The following is a 19543-nucleotide window of genomic DNA, read 5'->3' on the forward strand; positions in this document are numbered from 1 at the left end:
ATATTGGGTTCTGACGTTGATTTGACCATTGACATTTTGTCATGTCCCAACCAATATTATACAACACAAATCCAACTTTGAAACAACATGCTGTGGAGGTCTTGCTCCTCCGGGTTCTCTGGACCACCAATAATGGATATTACAGCCGTGTTCATCTTTGCGAACAATGATTTGTTTTTCAATAAAGGGTGCTTTTCAGCCATGTTTAAGTTTCTCCACCATCAACAACCTCCTCTCTTTTCTGACCGCTGCCTTTAACAGCGCGACATGAGATCAGACAAACACTCACAGCTGTGTCACCTGTCACTAATCTCAAAGCCGATCCTGACACACCCCGCTTCGCTGCAGGTCCGCAGGAACCCCCCCCCCCATATACCTCCACCGCCAGACTCAGTCCGGGACGCCGTCCGGGACGCCGTCCGGGACGACGTCCGGCCGCGCCTACTCCCCCCCACCCCGTGAGGGAGCGGAAGTCGGCCACGGCCATCTGTGCACCCGGTCTGTGAATCACTCTGAAGTTGTAGGGTTGCAAAACTAGATACCAACGGGTGATCCGCGCATTGGCATCTTTCATGCGGTGGAGCTACTGAAGGGGTTTGTGGTCCGAGGAGAGGCTGAATGAGCGCCCCAGGAGGTAGTATCGGAGGGCCCCAACCACTCACCTGATGGCGAGGCACTCCCTCTCCACTGTGCTGTACCTGGCCTCCCTTTCGGACAGCTTCCGGCTGATGTAGAGGATGGGTCGGTCGACGCCTTCCACCTGCTGGGACAAAACCGCTCCCAGTCCTCTGCCCGACGCGTCAGCCTGCAGACAAAACGGGAGAGAAAACTCAGGCATGTGCAGGACCGGCTCCTCGCAGAGGGCCTTCTTAACCCTCTCAAACACCTGCTGGCACTGCTTCGTCCACTGGACCAGATCTGGAGCACCCTTACGGGTGAGGTCAGTTATTGGGCTGGTCAGGTCCGTAAACCGGGGGATAAACCTCCGGTAGTAACCTGCCAGACCCAAAAACTACCTCACCTCTTTTTTCGTCTTGGGGGTTGGGCAGGCTGCAATTGCCGCTGTTTTGTCTACCTGCGGCCGCACCTGCCCTCCTCCCAAGTGGCATCCCAGATACTGTACTTCCCTCCGGCCAACTGCACACTTCGCCGGGTTGGCGGTGAGCCCTGCCTGTCTCAGGGACTCGAGCACTGCCCCCACCCGCCGCATGTGTTCTTCCCAGCTGCTAGTCTAGATGATGACGTCATCCAGGTAGGCAGCCGCGTATGCAGCATGGGGTCGCAGTATCCGGTCCATGAGGCGCTGGAACGTGGCGGGCGCACCGAACAAGCCAAACGGAAGTGTCACAAATTGGTACAAACCTTCCGGAGTGGAAAAGGCCGTTTTTTCCTTGGACTCTGGTGACAAGGGAACCTGCCAGTAGCCCTTGGTTAAATCCAGTGTCGTGAAAAAACGAGCAGTGCCCAGCCGATCCAGGAACTCGTCGACTCGAGGCATTGGGTACGCGTCAAAACGGGATATTTCGTTCACATTGCGGTAATCCACACAGAACCGCACAGACCCATCCTTCTTCCCTACCAGAACAATGGGGCTGCACCACGCACTGTGGGACTTTTCTATTACCCCCAATTCCAGCATGGATTTTAATTCCTCTCAAACTTTGCGTTTGTGTTCGGGGAGCCTATAAGGCCGAGACCGCACCGTAACGCCCGGGCTGGTCTCAATATGATGCTGGATGAGGTTTGTGCGCCCGGGCCGAGGGGAGAACACATCAGAGAAGCGCTGCTGCAGCTTAGCAACATCCGCTCTCTGCGCTAACATGAGCTGATCGTCACAGAGGAGGGGAAAGGGCAGACCAGAGCGCGGGACCTCTGGCCCGAACTCCTCCTCCTCAACCACCGTCACCATGGAAACAGGCTCCGCCTCCTTCCATGCTTTCAGGAGGTTTATATGATAAATTTGGGTGGCTCCTCCCCGGTCCGAGCGCCGGACCTTGTTGTCCACATCACCCATTTGCCGTGTGACCTCAAAGGGTCCTTGCCACCGGGCAAGTAATTTTGAGCTAGACGTTGAAAGTAACACAAGCACTTTTTCTCCCAGTAAACATTTTCTTAGCTGAGTCCCCCTGTTATACGCGCACTGCTGACGTTCCTGGGCACGGAGCAAATTCTCGCGTGAGTCAAACTTTACCCCCAGGTTTGTGACACAGTCAATAAGACGTTGGACCGTGGTATTTTGTGCCATTGGAAAGTAGATCTGGCAATCATCGGCATATAAATGAAATGCAATACCGTACTCTGTTCGTCTGGACTGCAGGTGTGAATATTAAAATCACCAACAATAAGGACACGATCATATTTAGGCAGGATTTCAGCCAGAAATTCAGAAAAGTCCGTTATAAAGTCTTTATGGTACTTGGGTGGTCGATAGACGACGGCACACAGGACGACATCAGAAAGACCCAGTTCAAACATGCACAGTTCAAAGCTTGAAAAGGAGGATTGTAGGCGGATCTGACGGCATTTAAAGTCATTTTTAAAAACGACTGCTAATCCTCTTCCTTTTCGACCGGACTCACCGGCTCTCAGCCATGTCTCCATCACACAGAGGAAGTCCAGTCCGCGGGAAGTGAAGAACCCCTTCAGGATAAACGTTTTGTTTGTCAAAGATCTTGCGTTAACAAGACCGAACCTGGCAGGGGCCGGCACGTCCAAGGCCGCAGCTGAACCGAGTGGGGCCCGACACAGAGCCCGCAGGTGGCGGGAATTCACCCCGCGCTTCCGGGGCGGGTACAGCAGGAGCGATGGTAGCGAGCCTCTCCCTTCAAACCAACGACTGGAACAAGCCAGGAACCGATGGGATCCAGCAAGCGTGGGTGCAGGAAGAGACCAGGTACCGCACCATTCCTCCTTCGGGAAGCCACGGGAAGCCACGGGAAGCCGGGCCAGGAGTGCCCTAACTTTCACCAGCTGGCCGCCATGTTTACCGCGGCTCCGATGACGCTTCCGCCGGGGGAGAGGAGCCAGGAGGCGGGAAAGGAAGGCAGGAATCCGGCCGGGGGAGTAAGATGACTGGGTCGTCGAAAAACCAACGTTGAAGTTGATCATATCCGTGGGAGAGGGACAAAGATCCAACAGCGTTTGGCGGTCATACACAAGCAGTGAGCTGACAGAGACGACAAAAGACGCAAACAGCACAAAAACGAACAGAGCTGACAGCAAGAGACGGCAGGCCAAAGCACATACTGGCACCATCTTGGAAGTCTAAAGAGGGAAAGATGAATGCAGCAATGTACAGAAACATCCTTGATGAAAACCAACACTTCCCATCTAACCTGATGGAACTTGAGAGGTGCTGCAAAGAGGAATGGGCCAAACTGCCCAAAAATAGGTGTGCCAAGCTTGTGGCATCATATTCAAAAAGACTTGAGGCTGTAATTATTTTTTTATTTTTTAATTTTATTTTTTTTATTTTTGATAATATTGTCATTATGGGGTAATGTCTGTAGAATTTTGAAGACAAAAATGAATGTATTCCATTTTGGAATAAGGCTGTAACATAACAAAATGTGGAAAAAGTGAAACTCTGTGAATACTTTCCGGATGGTCTGTATTTCCTGCACAGCCCGTTAATCCCACCACCTGTCCTCAAATAAAATATAGCTCACCAAAATAAAACGATGTAGACCCAAACAAAACATAAATAGCTCTATGGTCAACTATGCTGCACTGTATTGTATTCATAAATGTAAAACACCATTGGAAGTGTGTTGAAACTTATTTATTCAGTAAAAAAAATGTGGAGAGGAGTAATGAAAATGTAACCCTAGTTACGAACTAGTAATAGAGGAAACAGGTGAGTAGTAGTCAATGGTGTAAATATCGAACTGGACTAGTATCAGAAGAATCCTAGTGTTTTTAAGAGCCAGTGTTGCATATCAATAATGACACAGACAACGATGAACTTGAATGTTGAATGGCCAAACATGTATTGAAAAGTGCACATATAAATTTACAACAACTGCAGTATATGAAAAATAATGAACAAGAATAAGAAAAGCCGGCAGAATAGAAACCCTTTTTCCAAAGTTCCCAAAGTTTGTTTAAATAGTTCGTTGGGGCCCGTTTTTCTGTAGCTACCAGTGCACTGTATAAGTATTGTCCTACCGCACAGACCGTGGGGGAGGGGACGTCAACACTGCACCACAGTGTCCAGATTCTAAGGTAGCTCGCCACCCAGTATGCACTGGGAATCGGATCGATGGATCTCGGGAATGGGTGTTGGAGTTGGAGAGACTGCGGAGCCTCTCATCCACCTGGGCTGGAAGGGCGATGTCGTCCTCTCCACACAAGGTGCTCCAAGGAATTAAGATGGTATTTGAATCACCCAATCAAAAACCTGACCTAACAATAGATCAGACAAGACCCAATAGCTTGTATTATTCACACACACTGGTTTCAACTGTGTTCTTAAATAACCATGAATTAGCTTAAATACTTTTAACTAGCATTAATTAGCTCAATCATGTCATTAATCACCAATCATGTATCTCAAATGCTTTGGTTTACAATGTATTTGTTTTCAAAATATGAAATATCAAAATAAAAGTTAAGCGCTTATTATAGTTCTTTTTTCCAATTGTTCAAATATTCAAAAATATATGAAATGTTTCTTCAAATACAAAAATACAAATACTATTTAAATGCACCTTTAAGTTCACAATTAAACGAGGTAGGTTAATTGCACAAAGTTCACATTAATGCTCAAAATGGACTTTTGTGTAGCAACTTGGAGGTATATAAGGTTACAACGTGCTAAATCTCTCCCTTGCTAGCACAGGTGAGAGATGCACTAAAAATTACCCCTTCAATCACTAAATCAAAAGTACTCAGTAATCTATTACTTCAGTAAAACAAAAATAATCACAGTGTTCCTAGCATGTGCTGTAAACATGAACAAAATAAATATCACCAACACTTATGGCTTAAATAAAACATCACATCATTGTTATTCACTCACCGCTGATCAAGTGAAATGACTGCACAGGGTGTCAGTCAGTGAATATTACACTCGGATGTCACACTGCTCGAGTGGATGGCCAAGGATTGATCGACAGGTTCTCCGCGTGTGTTTGCATTGCCACGCATGGACCGACAAAACAGGAAGGGGAGTTTCTCTTCTTCCACACTACAGGAAGTTGCGTCATAAAACGAGTGACACGGAAGGGCTCACGGGCTCACTGATTGCCCTCTAGAGGTGACAATCATGGAGACAGGTAATTTTTACCTCTGCAATTTCTGTTAAGACACCATGTTTGTGTCAACATTTTTATGTATATTGTGTATTTTCTATTTTAACAACTTGTAGAGCAGGTTAAAAATATAAATGAATAACGTAAAGTGCAGATTAGTTTGTACCTGTTTTAACACTTAGTTATTTAACTGAAATTAATGTATCTTTACTAAATGAATTATTTTAACTCAAATTAATTATTTCAACTCCAGGCATATGGTGTTTTCAAGCCTGGGTTACAAAAACAAGTAATGGCGACAAGTACACACAATAATAAAATAAAATAAAAAGCACTGTCAAAAACAGAAACTTTTAGAAAAAGTCTACCCTGGACCTTACTCGGTTCACTGGCTCAACTCAAAAGATGCACAGCACCATTTTTTTCATTAAAAAAAAAAGAATAAGAAAAAATCCCCACAGCACTTTTTGGATACTTAGTGTATATAAATAGGTTCTAAAAATAAAATAAAAGAGCACTCACATACCTCCACTCATCACACATTTACCATTTCTACTCAACAACACAACCTGCTTTGTGGACAGAACTGTACTTTTGGCAGTATTTGTACACACTTTACTCAATTATTCTGGATTTTGAGACTCGTAAAGCCGTTTTTGTATCATGGGTCATTGTGCAAGCAGGCAAAAGACATTGAAACAACGTTGAGAAATTGTTGAATTAGGTCCTGACCTTGAGCAACTTAAACATAACGTTGAAACAACGTGCTTTTTGAGGACGTTTATTCAATGTCGTTGATTTGACCATTGAAATTTGGTGATTTCCCAACCAATATTCTACAACACAAACACAACGTTGAAACAACATGCTTTTTGACAACGTTTAATCAATGTCAGGTTCTGACGTTGATTTGACCATTGAAATTTGGTCATTTTACAACCAATATTTTACAACACAAATACAACATTGAAACAACATGCTTTTTGACGACGTTTAATCAGTGTTGGGTTCTGATGTTGATTTGACCATTGAAATTTGGTCATTTCCCAACCAATATTCTACAACACAAATACAAAATTGCAACAACATACTTTTTGACGTTTATTCAATGTCAGGTTGTGATGTTGATTTGACCATTGAAATTTGGTCATTTCCCAACCAATATTCTACAACACAAATACAACGTTGAAACAACATGCTTTTTGACGACGTTAAATCAATGTCAGGTTGTGACGTTGATTTGACCATTGAAATTTGGTCATTTCACAAACAATATTCTACAACGCAAATACAACGTTGAAACAACATGCTTTTTGACGACGTTTAATCAATGTTGGGTTCTGACGTTGATTTGACCATTAAATTTGGTCATTTCCCAACCAATATTCTACAACACAAATAAAACGTTAAAACAACGTGCTCTTTAACAACGTTTAATCAATGTTGGGTTGTGGCGTTGATTTGACCATTGAAAATTGGTTATTTCTCTACCAATATTCTACAACACAAATACAACGTTGAAACAACATGCTTTTTGACAATCAACGTTGGGTTTTCAGACGTTGATTTGACCTTTGAAATTTGGTCATTTCCCAACCGACAACGTTGTCTTAATTTACAAATACAACTATTTTGCAACATTGTTTGTATGTACTGTATAATCAACGTTGTATCAATGTGTTGTGTCTGCCGAGGTGTGTATGATTTTTGAAGAATATTTCTGATTTCACTCCAAATGTCCCAATATGTTTAATTAAATATACATGCAATGCTAAAATAAGAGAAGCCTTATCAAGTACCATATTTTTAGAACCATAAGGCGCACCGGATTAAAAGGCACACTGTCTATAAGTAGGTCTATTCAGGTCTATTTTCATACATAAGGTGTATTTAAGGGGTCATATTATGATTCGTTTTTTCTACATTTAAAATACTTCCTTGTGGTCTACATAATATGTAATGGTGGTCCTTTGGTCCAAATGTTGCATACATTGTTTTACAGACCATCTTTAAGTCTCCTAATAGGTGCCATTTTGGGGTCCTTATACACGCACCCTAATAATACCCGTATGTTGAAGCACAGTACGTCTGACTATGGTAGCCGTAATGCTGCGACAATGCGTCAAGCGGTGCGACTTCGTAGCTTACCAAAGTCGTATTAAAACATTTTGACAGGTTTTTTTGTAATGTTCTATATTCTCAATGAAACATCAATGTTTTGGTGTTGCTTGCTTATGTGTTCTTGCTCGTGTCATTTATTGAACAGGCGTCAGTAACCCTGCAGTCCACACGTATCTCTTATGTGTGACTGCCATCTACTGGTCCCACTTATCATTACACAATGCACCAAATTAAATAGATTCCAGGCCGGTAAGCACAACCCGAATTAATACCTACATTGGGCGCACCGGGTTATAAGGCACACTGTCCATTTTTGAGAAAATGAAAGGATTTTAAGTGCACCTTATAGTTCGAAAAATACGGTACTGCAGAATGATCTTTATGGAATCATCATAATAAGATGCGAATATAAGACCCACGTTAAGCCTGCTGATGTCTCGCTAGTGTACACTGATGGTCATCCTACTTCTTTGACTTCCTTGCCAGCGCCCTCTTAAGGGCAGGGTCCTTCTGGTTCTGGGTGGTATCCTGGTGAGGGTGGCTCCGGGTTGTCTTTGACTCATAAAGCTGCTTGAGGCTGAGCGTTTGCTGCTCCTTGGCAATGCCGCGCTGGGCCTGGCGCAGGAGACGCTTCATGGTCTTCACCTTCTCCCTCAGGTGGCCGTTGGCCTTCTCCAAGTAGCGCACGTTCTGAGAGAGCGTCCTCACCTTCTCCTCCTCCTCGAACAGAGCCTTCTGCACCGCCGAGCACAACAGCTGTGGGGAGAGCAGTAAATGGAGTCAAGGTATGTTAACATGACGCTTGTCAGTTGAGTTGACCCCGCAAATGTGCCACAAAATGCTAATTAATGAACATTGTGCAACATGGCCCCATAGAGACCTCGCAGTTATGGATTTAATCCCTCACTAGTACTGAGTGATGTTTCTTTTTGGGATTTTTGTGTGCATAATTTGGGCTCCTAACAATTCGATCCGATTTCGATTCCTGGTGTGACGATTTGATTCAGACTCGATTCTTGATTCAAACCGATTCTCACAATGACTAGTCTACCTTTGAAATAATTGTTAGGTGCAGCCCGAGTTGAAAACCACTTGCGGTCTTCCAACTCATTTGTATCGGAGGTACATGCAACTCTCCTTCTCCGGGCAAAGCTCTGTTGTTTTGTAACAAAAGTCTTGCATTTGACTTTAGCTGATGCAAATGACACTGGTGCTGTGGGTTGGGTATTTCAATAAAGTTGACCAAATAAAGAAACTACATCCCCCAGCTGGCTTTTTCATTCTAGAAAACCAGCAGCCAGAAGCACCTACTAGTACAACTATCACGTACCAGCCAATAGACAGATACCGAGATACAAAACCCAAAACCCAAAACCGTCATCCCCACCTGTCTGAAAAAATCCACCATTGTCCCTGTTCCAAAGAAATCGGCCCCTGCCTGCTTCAACGACTACCGCCCCGTAGCCCTCACCCCCATAGCCATGAAGTGCTTTGAGAAGCTAATCAAAGACCACATATGCTCCTCCCTCCACCCCACTATAGGCCCCCTGCAATTTGCATACTGCCCAAACAGGTAAACCGACGATGCAATCACACACATATTGCATACCGCCACGACACACCTGGACAAAAGGCAGGAGAACTATGTGAGAATGCTGTTCATAGACTACAGTTCAGCATTCAACACCATAGTCCCATCCAAACTCGTCATCAAGCTCAAGGACCTGGGCTTGAACTCAACCCTCTGTCATTGGGTCCTGGATTTCCTGACAGGCAGACCACAAGTGGTGAGAGCAGGGAACTGCACCAAATCAACCATCATCCTCAACACCGGTGCCCCCTAGGGCTGCGTTCTGAGCCCCCCTCTATTCACTCTACACACATGACTGTGTGGCTGAAAACACCACAAACTCCATTGTGAAATTTGCTGACGACACAGCTGTGGTGGGCCTGATCTCCGGTAACGATGAGACGGCCTACCTGAGTGAAGTGAAGAACCTGGCACTATGGTGTCAGGAGAACCACCTCGCCCTGAACGTCAGCAAGACCAAGGAGATCATAGTGGATTTTAGGAGACGGGGGGCAAGGAACTACAGTCCACTCAGCATAGGCGGGACGCCGGTCGAGAGAGTGACCAACTTCAAATACCTCGGAGTGACAATATCAGAAGACCTGTCCTGGACCACACACATAGACAACGTGGTGAAAAAGGCACGACAGCATCTCTACTTCCTCAGGAGACTCAGGAAGTTCACACTAAACCACAAGATCCTCAGAAACTTCTACTCATGCACAACAGAGAGTGTCATGACTGGAAACATCACCTCCTGGTTTGGGAATAGCACTGCATACGACCGCAACAGACTGCAGAGAGTGGCCAGATCAGCCGAGCGCACCATCGGAGGTGTGCGCCCAACCATCTGCAACATCTACACCAGGCGGTGTAGATCCAAGGCCAAGAGCAACTACCTCTTCTCACTGCTGCAGTCAGGCAAGCGCTACCGGAGTCTCATGGCCAACACGGAGAGACTCAGAATGAGCTTCTATCCCCAAGCCATCAGACTGCTCAACTTTACCGCTGATTAACACTTATCACCTTTGCACAAAACCGCATGCACAAGAATCACTTTACTTACCACTGTAATTACCGGACTACAATACTCTTCATTCAAAGACTGTAAATAATGTAAAAACAAGAGTATGAAGAAGTTATACTGTTCCATTACCTCTGTTCATACTACTGTCACTACTCAACTGCCAAAAGAACTGTAGACACCTTAATATTTATTACTTCCTATACTGTATATACTGTGTATACTGTATTAACTGTTATACTATTTGATATTGCACTGGTACTGTATGTGACTACTGTACTTTTACTTGTACTGATACTTCTACCATAACTACAGGGACTTATTGTGCAACTTATTGTCTTGTAATTAATGTACATCAGAGCTATTCAAATTGTTGTATTTTTTGTATTTAGTGTATTAGATTCAGCAACTAGTGTTTGGATCCCACTGTACGCAATATCTGAAGAGCATGGAAAAAAGCATTTCACTGTGGTGTACTCTGCATGTGACGAATAAAACCCTTGTACCTTGAAACCAGTGAAGTTGGCACGTTGTGTAAATGGCAAATAAAAACAGAATACAATGATTTGCAAATCCTTTTCAACGTATATTCAATTGAATAGACTGCAAAGACAAGATATTTAATGTTCGAACTGAGAAACTTTTTTTTTTTGCAAATAATCATTAACTTAGAATTTAATGGCAGCAACACATTGCAAAAAAGTTGGCAGAGGGGCATTTTTACCACTGTGTTACATGGCCTTTCCTTTTAACAACACTCAGTAAACGTTTGGGAACTGAGGAGACCAATTTTTTAAGCTTTTCAGGTGGAATTCTTTGACATTCTTGCTTGATGTACAGCTTAAGTTGTTCAACAGTTCGGGGTCTCCCTTGTGGTAGTTTAGGCATATTGCGCCACACATTTTCAATGGGTGACAGCTCTGGACTACAGGCAAACCAGTCTAGTACCCGCACTCTTTTACTACGAAGCCACGCTGTTGTAACATGTGGCTTGGCACGGTCTTGCTGAAATAAGCATGGGCGTCCATGATAACGTTGCTTGGATGGCAACATATGTTGCTCCAAAACCTGTATGTACCTTTCAGCATTAATGGTGCCTTCACAGATGTGTAAGTTACCCATGTCTTGGGCACTAATACACCCCTATACCATCACAGATGCTGGCTTTTGAACTTTGCGCCTATAACAATCCAGATGATTCATATCCTCTTTGGTCCAGAGGACACGACGTCCACAGTTTTCCAAAAACAATTTGAAATGTGGACTCGTCAGACCACAGAACACTTTTCCACTTTGCATCAGTCCATCTTAGATGAGCTCGGGCCCAGCAAAGCCGGCGGCATTTCTGGGTGTTGTTGATAAATGGCTTTCGCTTTGCATAGTAGAGTTTTAACTTGCACTTACAGATGAAGCGACAAACTGTAGTTACTGACAGTGGTTTTCTGAAGTGTTCCTGAGCCTATGTGGTGATATTCTTTACACACTGATATCGCTTTTTGATGCAGTAGCGCCAGAGGGATCGAAGATCCGTATCATCATCGCTTACGTGCAGTGACTTCTCCAGATTCTCTGAAACTTTTGATGATATTACGGACCGTAGATAGTGAAATACCTAAATTCCTTGCAATAGCTCGTTGGGAAATATTGTTCTTAAACTGTTCGACAATTTGCTCACGCCTTTGTTCACAAAGTGGTGACCCTCGCCCCATCCTTGTTTGTGAATGACTGAGCATTTCATGGAAGCTGCTTTTGTACCCAATCATGGCACCCATCTGTTCCCAATTTGCCTGTTCACCTGTGGGATGTTCCAAATAAGTCTTTGAAGAGCATTCCTCAACTTTCTCAGTTTTTTTGCCAGTTGTGCCAGCTTTTTTGAAACATGTTGCAGGCATCAAATTCGAAATGAGCTAATATTTGCAAAAAATAACAAATTGTTCCAGTTCGAACGTTAAGTATCTTGTCTTTGCAGTCTATTCAATTGAATATAGGTTGAAAAGGATTTGCCATTCATTGTATTCTGTTTTTATTTACGATTTACACAACGTGCAAACTTCACTGGTTTTGGGTTTTGTAGATTTTAATACCAATAAGTAAGAAAATTGCTTGCTTATTATCTGATTTCATTTATTGCCGTTGGGACACTTAATTCATGTTGCATGTCATCGTCACAGTTCTTGGATCAGAACAATATGTACACGGCTTAAAGTATTTTCTACGTGGGAATATGCATGTTAGAAGTTATTTTGAGGGGAAACACATGTCTCCGACTTAAGCGACACACTTAAGCGTGAGCACAATGACTGAAGCCGTAATCTTTGCAAAACGAGAGCAGCAATTGGTTTACCCCTTGTGTGTTTGGTGTAAACCACAGTTTGATCTCGAGAAGAGGCCATGCATTGTTGTCATTTTGACCTGATGCATGAACCAAGTTTTTGTGTTTTGGGGGGAGCTTAATCTCGAGAAACTTCCACAGAGCTCTAAATATCACTCGGTAATTACAATCACAGAACAGCCAGATGCCAAATTTGGTGTTATTAACGGAAATCCTAACTGTGTTTATAATTCTCTTTTTCCTGTGGTTTTGCTTTCACTGGAAGTCAGCAAATGATTGAAAACAGACAGAAGACCAAAATGAGAGGGACTGGGCCAAAGGTTTGTGCTTATTTCTGGGAAAGAAGCAGTGGTGAGTGAAAGAAGCAGTGGTGAGTGAGTGGAAACCATAAATACACGCAAATTTAAAAAAAAGCTAAATACACGGATCCAAAATTAGGATGTTGAGCCAGCAACTTTGGTTAAAACATACAGTTGTGTCATTAGGCAGGACTTAGCTTTGGATTTCATACTACAGCTGACCCATTCCAACCCTTGCAGACTGGAAGATTACCAGAAAGGATCCTCTACTATATATCAGATAACATGCTGTCTGTCTGCCAAATGAAGGCTGGAAACAAATATATTGTGTAAAGGGAGCTCCCAAAGATCCACAAAGGTCATTTCAGCATCACTATTTTCCATAAAAAATTCCCAAGGAATTGATGGCCTTCATTGTTTCTCACAGACTCTTCATCAAACTGATATTTACGTTTATGGAGTTGCGCCCATGAAAACATTTCCAAATCTTCTCTGCCAGTGCCAAACAATTTTTGTCTGTGTTGCTATGGACTTTTGTCTTGAGCTTCTGGTACCTCTTAGACCTGTGAGAACGGGCCCTGCTACAGTGGTCAGTAGGTTTCCGCTCTAAAAATCTAGGTTTCCGCTCTCAAAATCTGCATGCCATATGGATAGGACAACTTCAGGCTGGTGTTACGCAAAACCAAGTTGCGGCATTAATGAAAGTGAGCACCTGAGCCATCCCTAAACGGAGGGCCGAGTTTAGGGAAAGAAGGCGACACTCCAAGAAGGCTGTTTCCTGCACCCTGTCGGCACTCAGGTACCATAGGCTGTCTTCCACAAATTTGCAGTGGTAAGGTTTGCAGGACAATATGGCCGACAGACAATCTGGAACAGACTGCGCACAGAACAATATCCAAACACATATTGATTGATTGATTGAGAAGTTTATTGACATCTTAAAGAATTTAATCCATGTAATGCTTTAAAAAGGCAAATGGATGGCACAAAAAGCCAAAATGCTTGTTTCCATTATGGTCCATTAAATATATGGCTACCAGGGGCCCTGCCATGACTGCCCTTTACCATCAGGCCCATTTTAATTTCCAAATCTTCTCTGCCAGTGCCCAAGAATTTTTATCTGTGTTGCTATGGACATTTGTGTTGAGCTTCTGGTTCCCTTTAGACCTGTCTAAACGGGCCCTGCTACAGTGGTCAGTAGGTTTCCGCTGTAAAAATCAGGGTTTCCGCTCTAAAAATCTGCATGCTACATGACTGATATGAATAGGGCAACTTCAGGCTGGTGTTACGCAAAACAAAGTGAGCACCAGAGCCATCCCTAAACGGAGGGCCGAGTTTCATATACCGGAGGAAGCCAGGGAAAGAAGGCGACACTCCAAGAAGGCTGTTAACCACACCATGTCAGCACTCAGGTACCGTAGAAGGTCTTCTACAAATTCACAGTGGTAAAGTTTGCAGGACAATATGGCTGACAGACAATCTGGAACAGACTACGCACAAAACAATCTCCAGACACATATGGCTACCAGGAGCCCTGCCATGACTGCCCTTCACCATCAGGCCCGTTTTAATTACCAAACAATAAACAAGAGTCAATGGCAGAAAAAGCTGTTTGGCACGGAAAGAGAAGATTTGGAAAATTCTTCATGGGCGCACATGCTCATCTCTGCAGCTCATCCCGCAAATGCAAGCCCCTTACAAATGTGGCACCATTTTAAAAGGGCAATAAAGAGGCTTTCCAAAGGTATGATATTTATTTGCAACAATGAAATAATCGACCAAACACAAATTTCCTGACTCGCTATCTCGATAGGTATTTTTCTTCTTTGACTCCATGTAAGTTGTTTTACTTTTATTACTTTTTGTACATCACAATAAAGAAAAATGCAAACATGCGTATTTATGTTATTGTCCCTAAACAGAGTGGAGAAATGATAAGCTAACCTGTGGTGGCTGTTAACCTTGAATTTTAGGGGAGGGCCAGGATCAAAGTTTAGAACAGGGGTGTCCAAACTTTTTGAATAGGGGGCGGCATTGGGCTAAAAAATGTATATATATACATATACGTATACGTATATATATATATATATATATATATATATATATATATATATATATATATATATATATATATATATATATATATATATATATATATATATATATATATATATATATATATATATATATATATATATATATATATATATATATATATATATATATATATATCCATCCACCCATCCATCCATTTTCTACCGCTTATTCCCTTCGGGGTCGCGGGAGCCTATCTCAGCTACAATCGGCTGGAAGGCGGGGTACACCCTGGACAAGTCGCCACATCATCACAGGGCCAACACAGATAGACAGACAACATTCACACTCACATTCACACACTAGGGCCAATTTAGTGTTGCCAATCAACCTATCCCCAGGTGCATGTCTTTGGAGGTGGGAGGAAGCCGGAGTACCCGGAGGGAACCTACGCAGTCACGGGGAGAACATGCAAACTCCACACAGAAAGATCCCGAGGCCGGGATTGAACTCACAACTTCTCAGGACCTTCGTATTGTGAGGCAGACGCACTAACCCCTCTGCCACCGTGCTGCCCATATATATATATTTATTTATATATGTATATATATATATATATATATTTTTTTTTTTATGGTGTTTGGACGTTTTTCATAATAACAGTGTTCAGTGAGCAGGTTGTGCTACGTGTGGCCATGTGTGTTGACCTTTAAATTAGTAGTTGTTTTTTTGCACCATGACTAGGGAAGGTTGCTTGGATTGTGGCATATAAGTAAATGCTGTGCTATTAATCAAAAGTACTTTCAAGGGTCATTGATCTGATTTACTTACATTGTCCAGAAGATGGTAGCGCTCAAGCAGCGTTCAGAGACCACCTGGTATTTAAGATTGTTTTGAAAGCATTCAGTGATGCGATACTTTGTTGAACACATGATGTCTCGCAGGCCAAATTGTGGCAGCTGGCGGGCCGCGGTTTGGATACGCCTGATTTAGAATATACAGTGGAATCTCAATGTATTATCCCTCATTGTACAAACTTTTCGATTTAATGACCAAAGCCCGAATAAATAATATTATTTGGTGTACGAACCTTGTCCCAGTGTACCGACATTTCTTCCACCCATTGTGTGCCAAGCAGCACAGCCACTGTGGGCGGGCTAATTGTGCTGATTCAGTCAGCAGCGCAGTGCTGGTTTTAGCTACTGTGCTAATTGCTACTTTGTGTGCTTTTTACATGTTTTTTTTAACCCTTTTTACAGCATTTATTAATTTTGCTCGCTCAATATAAGTAAAAAAAAAAAAAGCAATGGAGAAGCGATGTGTGGTTGAAAACATTCAGAAAATATCCACAGCATTGTTGACACTGCCTCAACCACCCCCACATTCCATGTGTGCAAAGAAGATTAACCAGCAAAGTAAAGTGTATTTTTGTGGAGGGGGGCGTGGCCTGCGGGCCTGCAGCGGAACGGGGTGTGCCAGGACCGGCCTCGAAGTCAGCGACAGGTGCGTAGATGGCCCAGGTGAGCCTTATTATCTAATCACCTGTCGCTCTGTTTAATCAGCAGCCGGGAGGAGAGACATTGTGGGAGCTGGCGTGAGAGCGAGAGCGTGCCTGTCAGAGACAAATAGACAAGTGCTGGAAAGCAACTTGAGGACATTATATGACAATAAAACTGAATTGTAACTCTGAAACGGGCTCTCACGTCGGTGCTTGGTGGTCCAAAGAACTCCCTGGAGAGCAACCTCCACAATTTAGCGCCCGACATGTAATTTCCACCTGAGGCGGAAAAGAGCGAACCCCTGACGGCTCTTGCGAGCGTGCTTGCGGCGGTGACAGCGACCAGCCATCAGCAGATGGAGGCGGTCAGCCAGCAAGTGGCCCAGCAGGGCCAAATCCTGCAAGCGCTGGCGGACCGGGTGGGAGCGGCACGGCCAACAGCAGCGGCCGTCGCCATACAGCGCATGGGGGAGGAGGAGGACCCCCATGCATTCTTGGACATTTTTATGGCCACGGCGGAGGCATGCGCGTGGCCGAAAGAGGAATGGGGAGTACGTCTCCTGCCACTGCTAGCGGGGGAGGCACAGAGAGCGGCGCTCAGCCTACCGGCGGCCTCCTGCGTCGCTTCCTGGACCTGAGAAGTGCGGTGCTGGACCGGACCGGTTGCACCGCCAAAGACCACCGGCGCTGAAGACCACCGGCGCCGTTTCCGGGCGATGCAACTGGAGAAGGAGGACCGCCCGTTCGTGCTGGGTCAGCGGCTCCGAGAGGCGGCAACACGCTGGCTGCAGTCGAAGGAGGGAGATGATCAGGTGATGGAGTGATGTTCACGGGCCGTAGGAAAGGGGATCCGCGCGGTTCAAAGCGGCGACGCGGGTTCATCCGACACTGCCGAGGAGGATCCGGCGGGCCCGCCCCCCCACTAGCACCCTACAGAGGATTTTTCCCTTGAGCAGTCCCGGGATGACACTCTGCGCGCGGCCTGGGAACAGGTGGTTTCCATCGATGGTCAGCTGGTGCGCCCGGGAACAGCGCGGGTATTCCCTCATTTTGCCATTATTAGGGATAGGTTATACCGAGTGAGCCGTGACACTCAAACCGGACAGGAGATCACCCAGTTGTTGGTGCCGAAACGCCGTCGGGAAATGGTTTTCCAGGCGGCGCACGTTCACCCCATGGCCGGACACATGGGGTATAATAAGACACTCCACCGGGTAATGGTCCGTTTCTATTGGCCAGGCATCCGGGCAGACGTGCGCTGCTGGTGCGCTGCCTGCCCGGACTGCCAGCTGGTCAATCCAGCTGCCACCCCCAGGGCGCCTTTGCACCCATTACCACTCATGGAGGTCCCGTGTGAGCGGATTGGCATGGACCTCATCGGACCATTTCACCGTAGCACACAGGGATATCGTTTTGCGCTAGTCCTGGTGGATTACACAACTCGTTATCCCGAAGCAGTGCCGCTGCGCTCCATCTTTGCAAAGAGTGTAGCGCAAGCACTGTTTCAGGTCATCTCCCGGGTCGGAATCCCGAAAGAGATTCTGACTGACCAGGGCACGTCCTTTATGTCACGCACGATAAAGGAGCTATATGGATTATTGGGGATCAAATCCATTTGGACCAGCGTCTACCACCCTCAGACTGACGGGTTGGTGGAGCGGCTGAATAGGACGTTGAAAACCATGATCCATAAGCTCGTGCACGAGGACAAACCGAATTAGCACAAATGGTTGGATACCCTGCTGTTTTCAATGTGGGAGGTACTCCAGGCCTCCACGGGATTTTCCCCTTTTGAATTATTATACGGCAGGAAGCCACGCGGGGTTCTGGACCTCATTAAAGAAAGCTGGGAAGAAGGTCTAAGCCCCAGCAAAAATCAAATTCAATATGTGATGGACCTGCGAGCAAAACTCCACACGTTGGGGCACTTGTCACGTGACAATTTGCTCCGGGCCCAAGAACGTCAACAGCGCTTGTATAACAGGGGGACTCAGCTAAGGAAATTTTCACCGGGAGTTTTTGCCAAGCTGCAGCACCGCTTTTCTGATGTGTTCTCCCCTCGGCCCGGCCGCACAAACTTCATCCAGCATCACATTGAGACCAGCCCGGGTGTTACGGTGCGGTTTCGGCCCTACAGGCTACCCAAACACAAACTCCATGCTGGAGTTGGGGGTAATAGAAGAATCCCACAGTGCGTGGTGCATCCCCATCGTTCTGGTAGGGAAGAAGGATGGGTCTGTGCGGTTCTGTGTGGATTACCGCAAGGTAAACGAGGTGTCACATTTTGACGCCTACCCAATGGTCAACGAGCTCCTGGGGTGCTTTTTTACGACACTGGATTTGACCAAGGGCTACTGGCAGATTCCCTTGTCGCCAGACTCCAAGGAAAAAACGGCATTTTCCACTCCGGAAGGTTTATACCACTTTGTAACACTTCCGTTTGGCTTGTTCGGTGCGCCCGCCACATTCCAGCGCCTCATGGACCGGGTACTGCGCCCTCACGCTGCATACGCGGCCGCCTACCTGGATGACGTCATCATCCAGAGTAGCGGCTGGGAAGAACACATGCGGCGGGTGGGGGCAGTGCTCGAGTCTCTAAGGCAGGCGGGGCTCACCGCCAACCCGGCGAAGTGTGCAGTTGGCCGGAGGGAAGTACAGTATTTGGAGTACCACTTGGGAGGAGGGCAGATGCACCCGCAGGTAGACAAAACAGCGGCAATTGCAGCCTGCCCAACCCCCAAGACGAAAAAAGAGGTGAGGTAGTTTTTGGGTCTGGCAGGTTACTACCGGAGGTTTATCCCCCGGTTTGCGGACCTGACCAGCCCACTAACTGACCTCACCCGAAAGGGTGCTTCAGATCTGGTCCAGTGGACGGAGCAGTGCCAGCAGGCGTTTGAGAGGGTTAAGAAGGCCCTCTGCGAGGAGCCGGTCCTGCACATGTCTGATTTTTCTCTCCCATTTTTCGGGCAGAGGACTGGGAGCTGTTTTGTCTCAGCAGGTGGAGGGCGTCAACCACCCCATCCTATACATCAGCCGGAAGCTCTCCGACCGGGAGGCGAGGTACAGCACCGTGGAGAGGCAGTGCCCCGCCATCCGGTGGGCGGTCGGGGCCTTCTGGTACTACCTCCTGGGGCGCTCATTCAGTCTCTACTCGGACCACAAACCCCTCCAGTGGCTCCACCGCATGAAAGATGCCAATACGCGGATCACCTGTTGGTACCTAGCTTTACAACCCTACAATCTGCACCCCCACAGACCGGGGGCGCAGATGGCCGTGGCCGACTTCCTCTCCCGCTCCCTCACAGGGCAGGGGGGAGTAGGCGCGGCCGGACGGCTTCCCGGCCTGCGTCTGGCGGTGGAGGTATGTGGAGGGAGGCGTGACCTGTGGGCCTGCAGCGGAACAGGGTGTGCCA

General features: G+C 45.9%; 1 protein-coding gene across 1 annotated transcript in view; it reads right to left on the reverse strand.

Annotated features, from left to right (window-relative positions):
* Positions 1–6086: 6086 nt before the first annotated feature.
* Positions 6087–19543, reverse strand: part of ccdc3b (coiled-coil domain containing 3b) — a 44357-nt gene continuing 30900 nt past the window's right edge. The window contains exon 3 of the mRNA XM_062024381.1: positions 6087–8129. Coding sequence (XP_061880365.1) covers positions 7836–8129 — 294 coding nt within the window. The 3' untranslated portion in view covers positions 6087–7835. The remainder of the gene's footprint in view (positions 8130–19543) is intronic.

The sequence above is a fragment of the Entelurus aequoreus genome, linkage group LG01, assembly GCF_033978785.1.
Source record: "Entelurus aequoreus isolate RoL-2023_Sb linkage group LG01, RoL_Eaeq_v1.1, whole genome shotgun sequence".
Taxonomy (NCBI): domain Eukaryota; kingdom Metazoa; phylum Chordata; class Actinopteri; order Syngnathiformes; family Syngnathidae; genus Entelurus; species Entelurus aequoreus.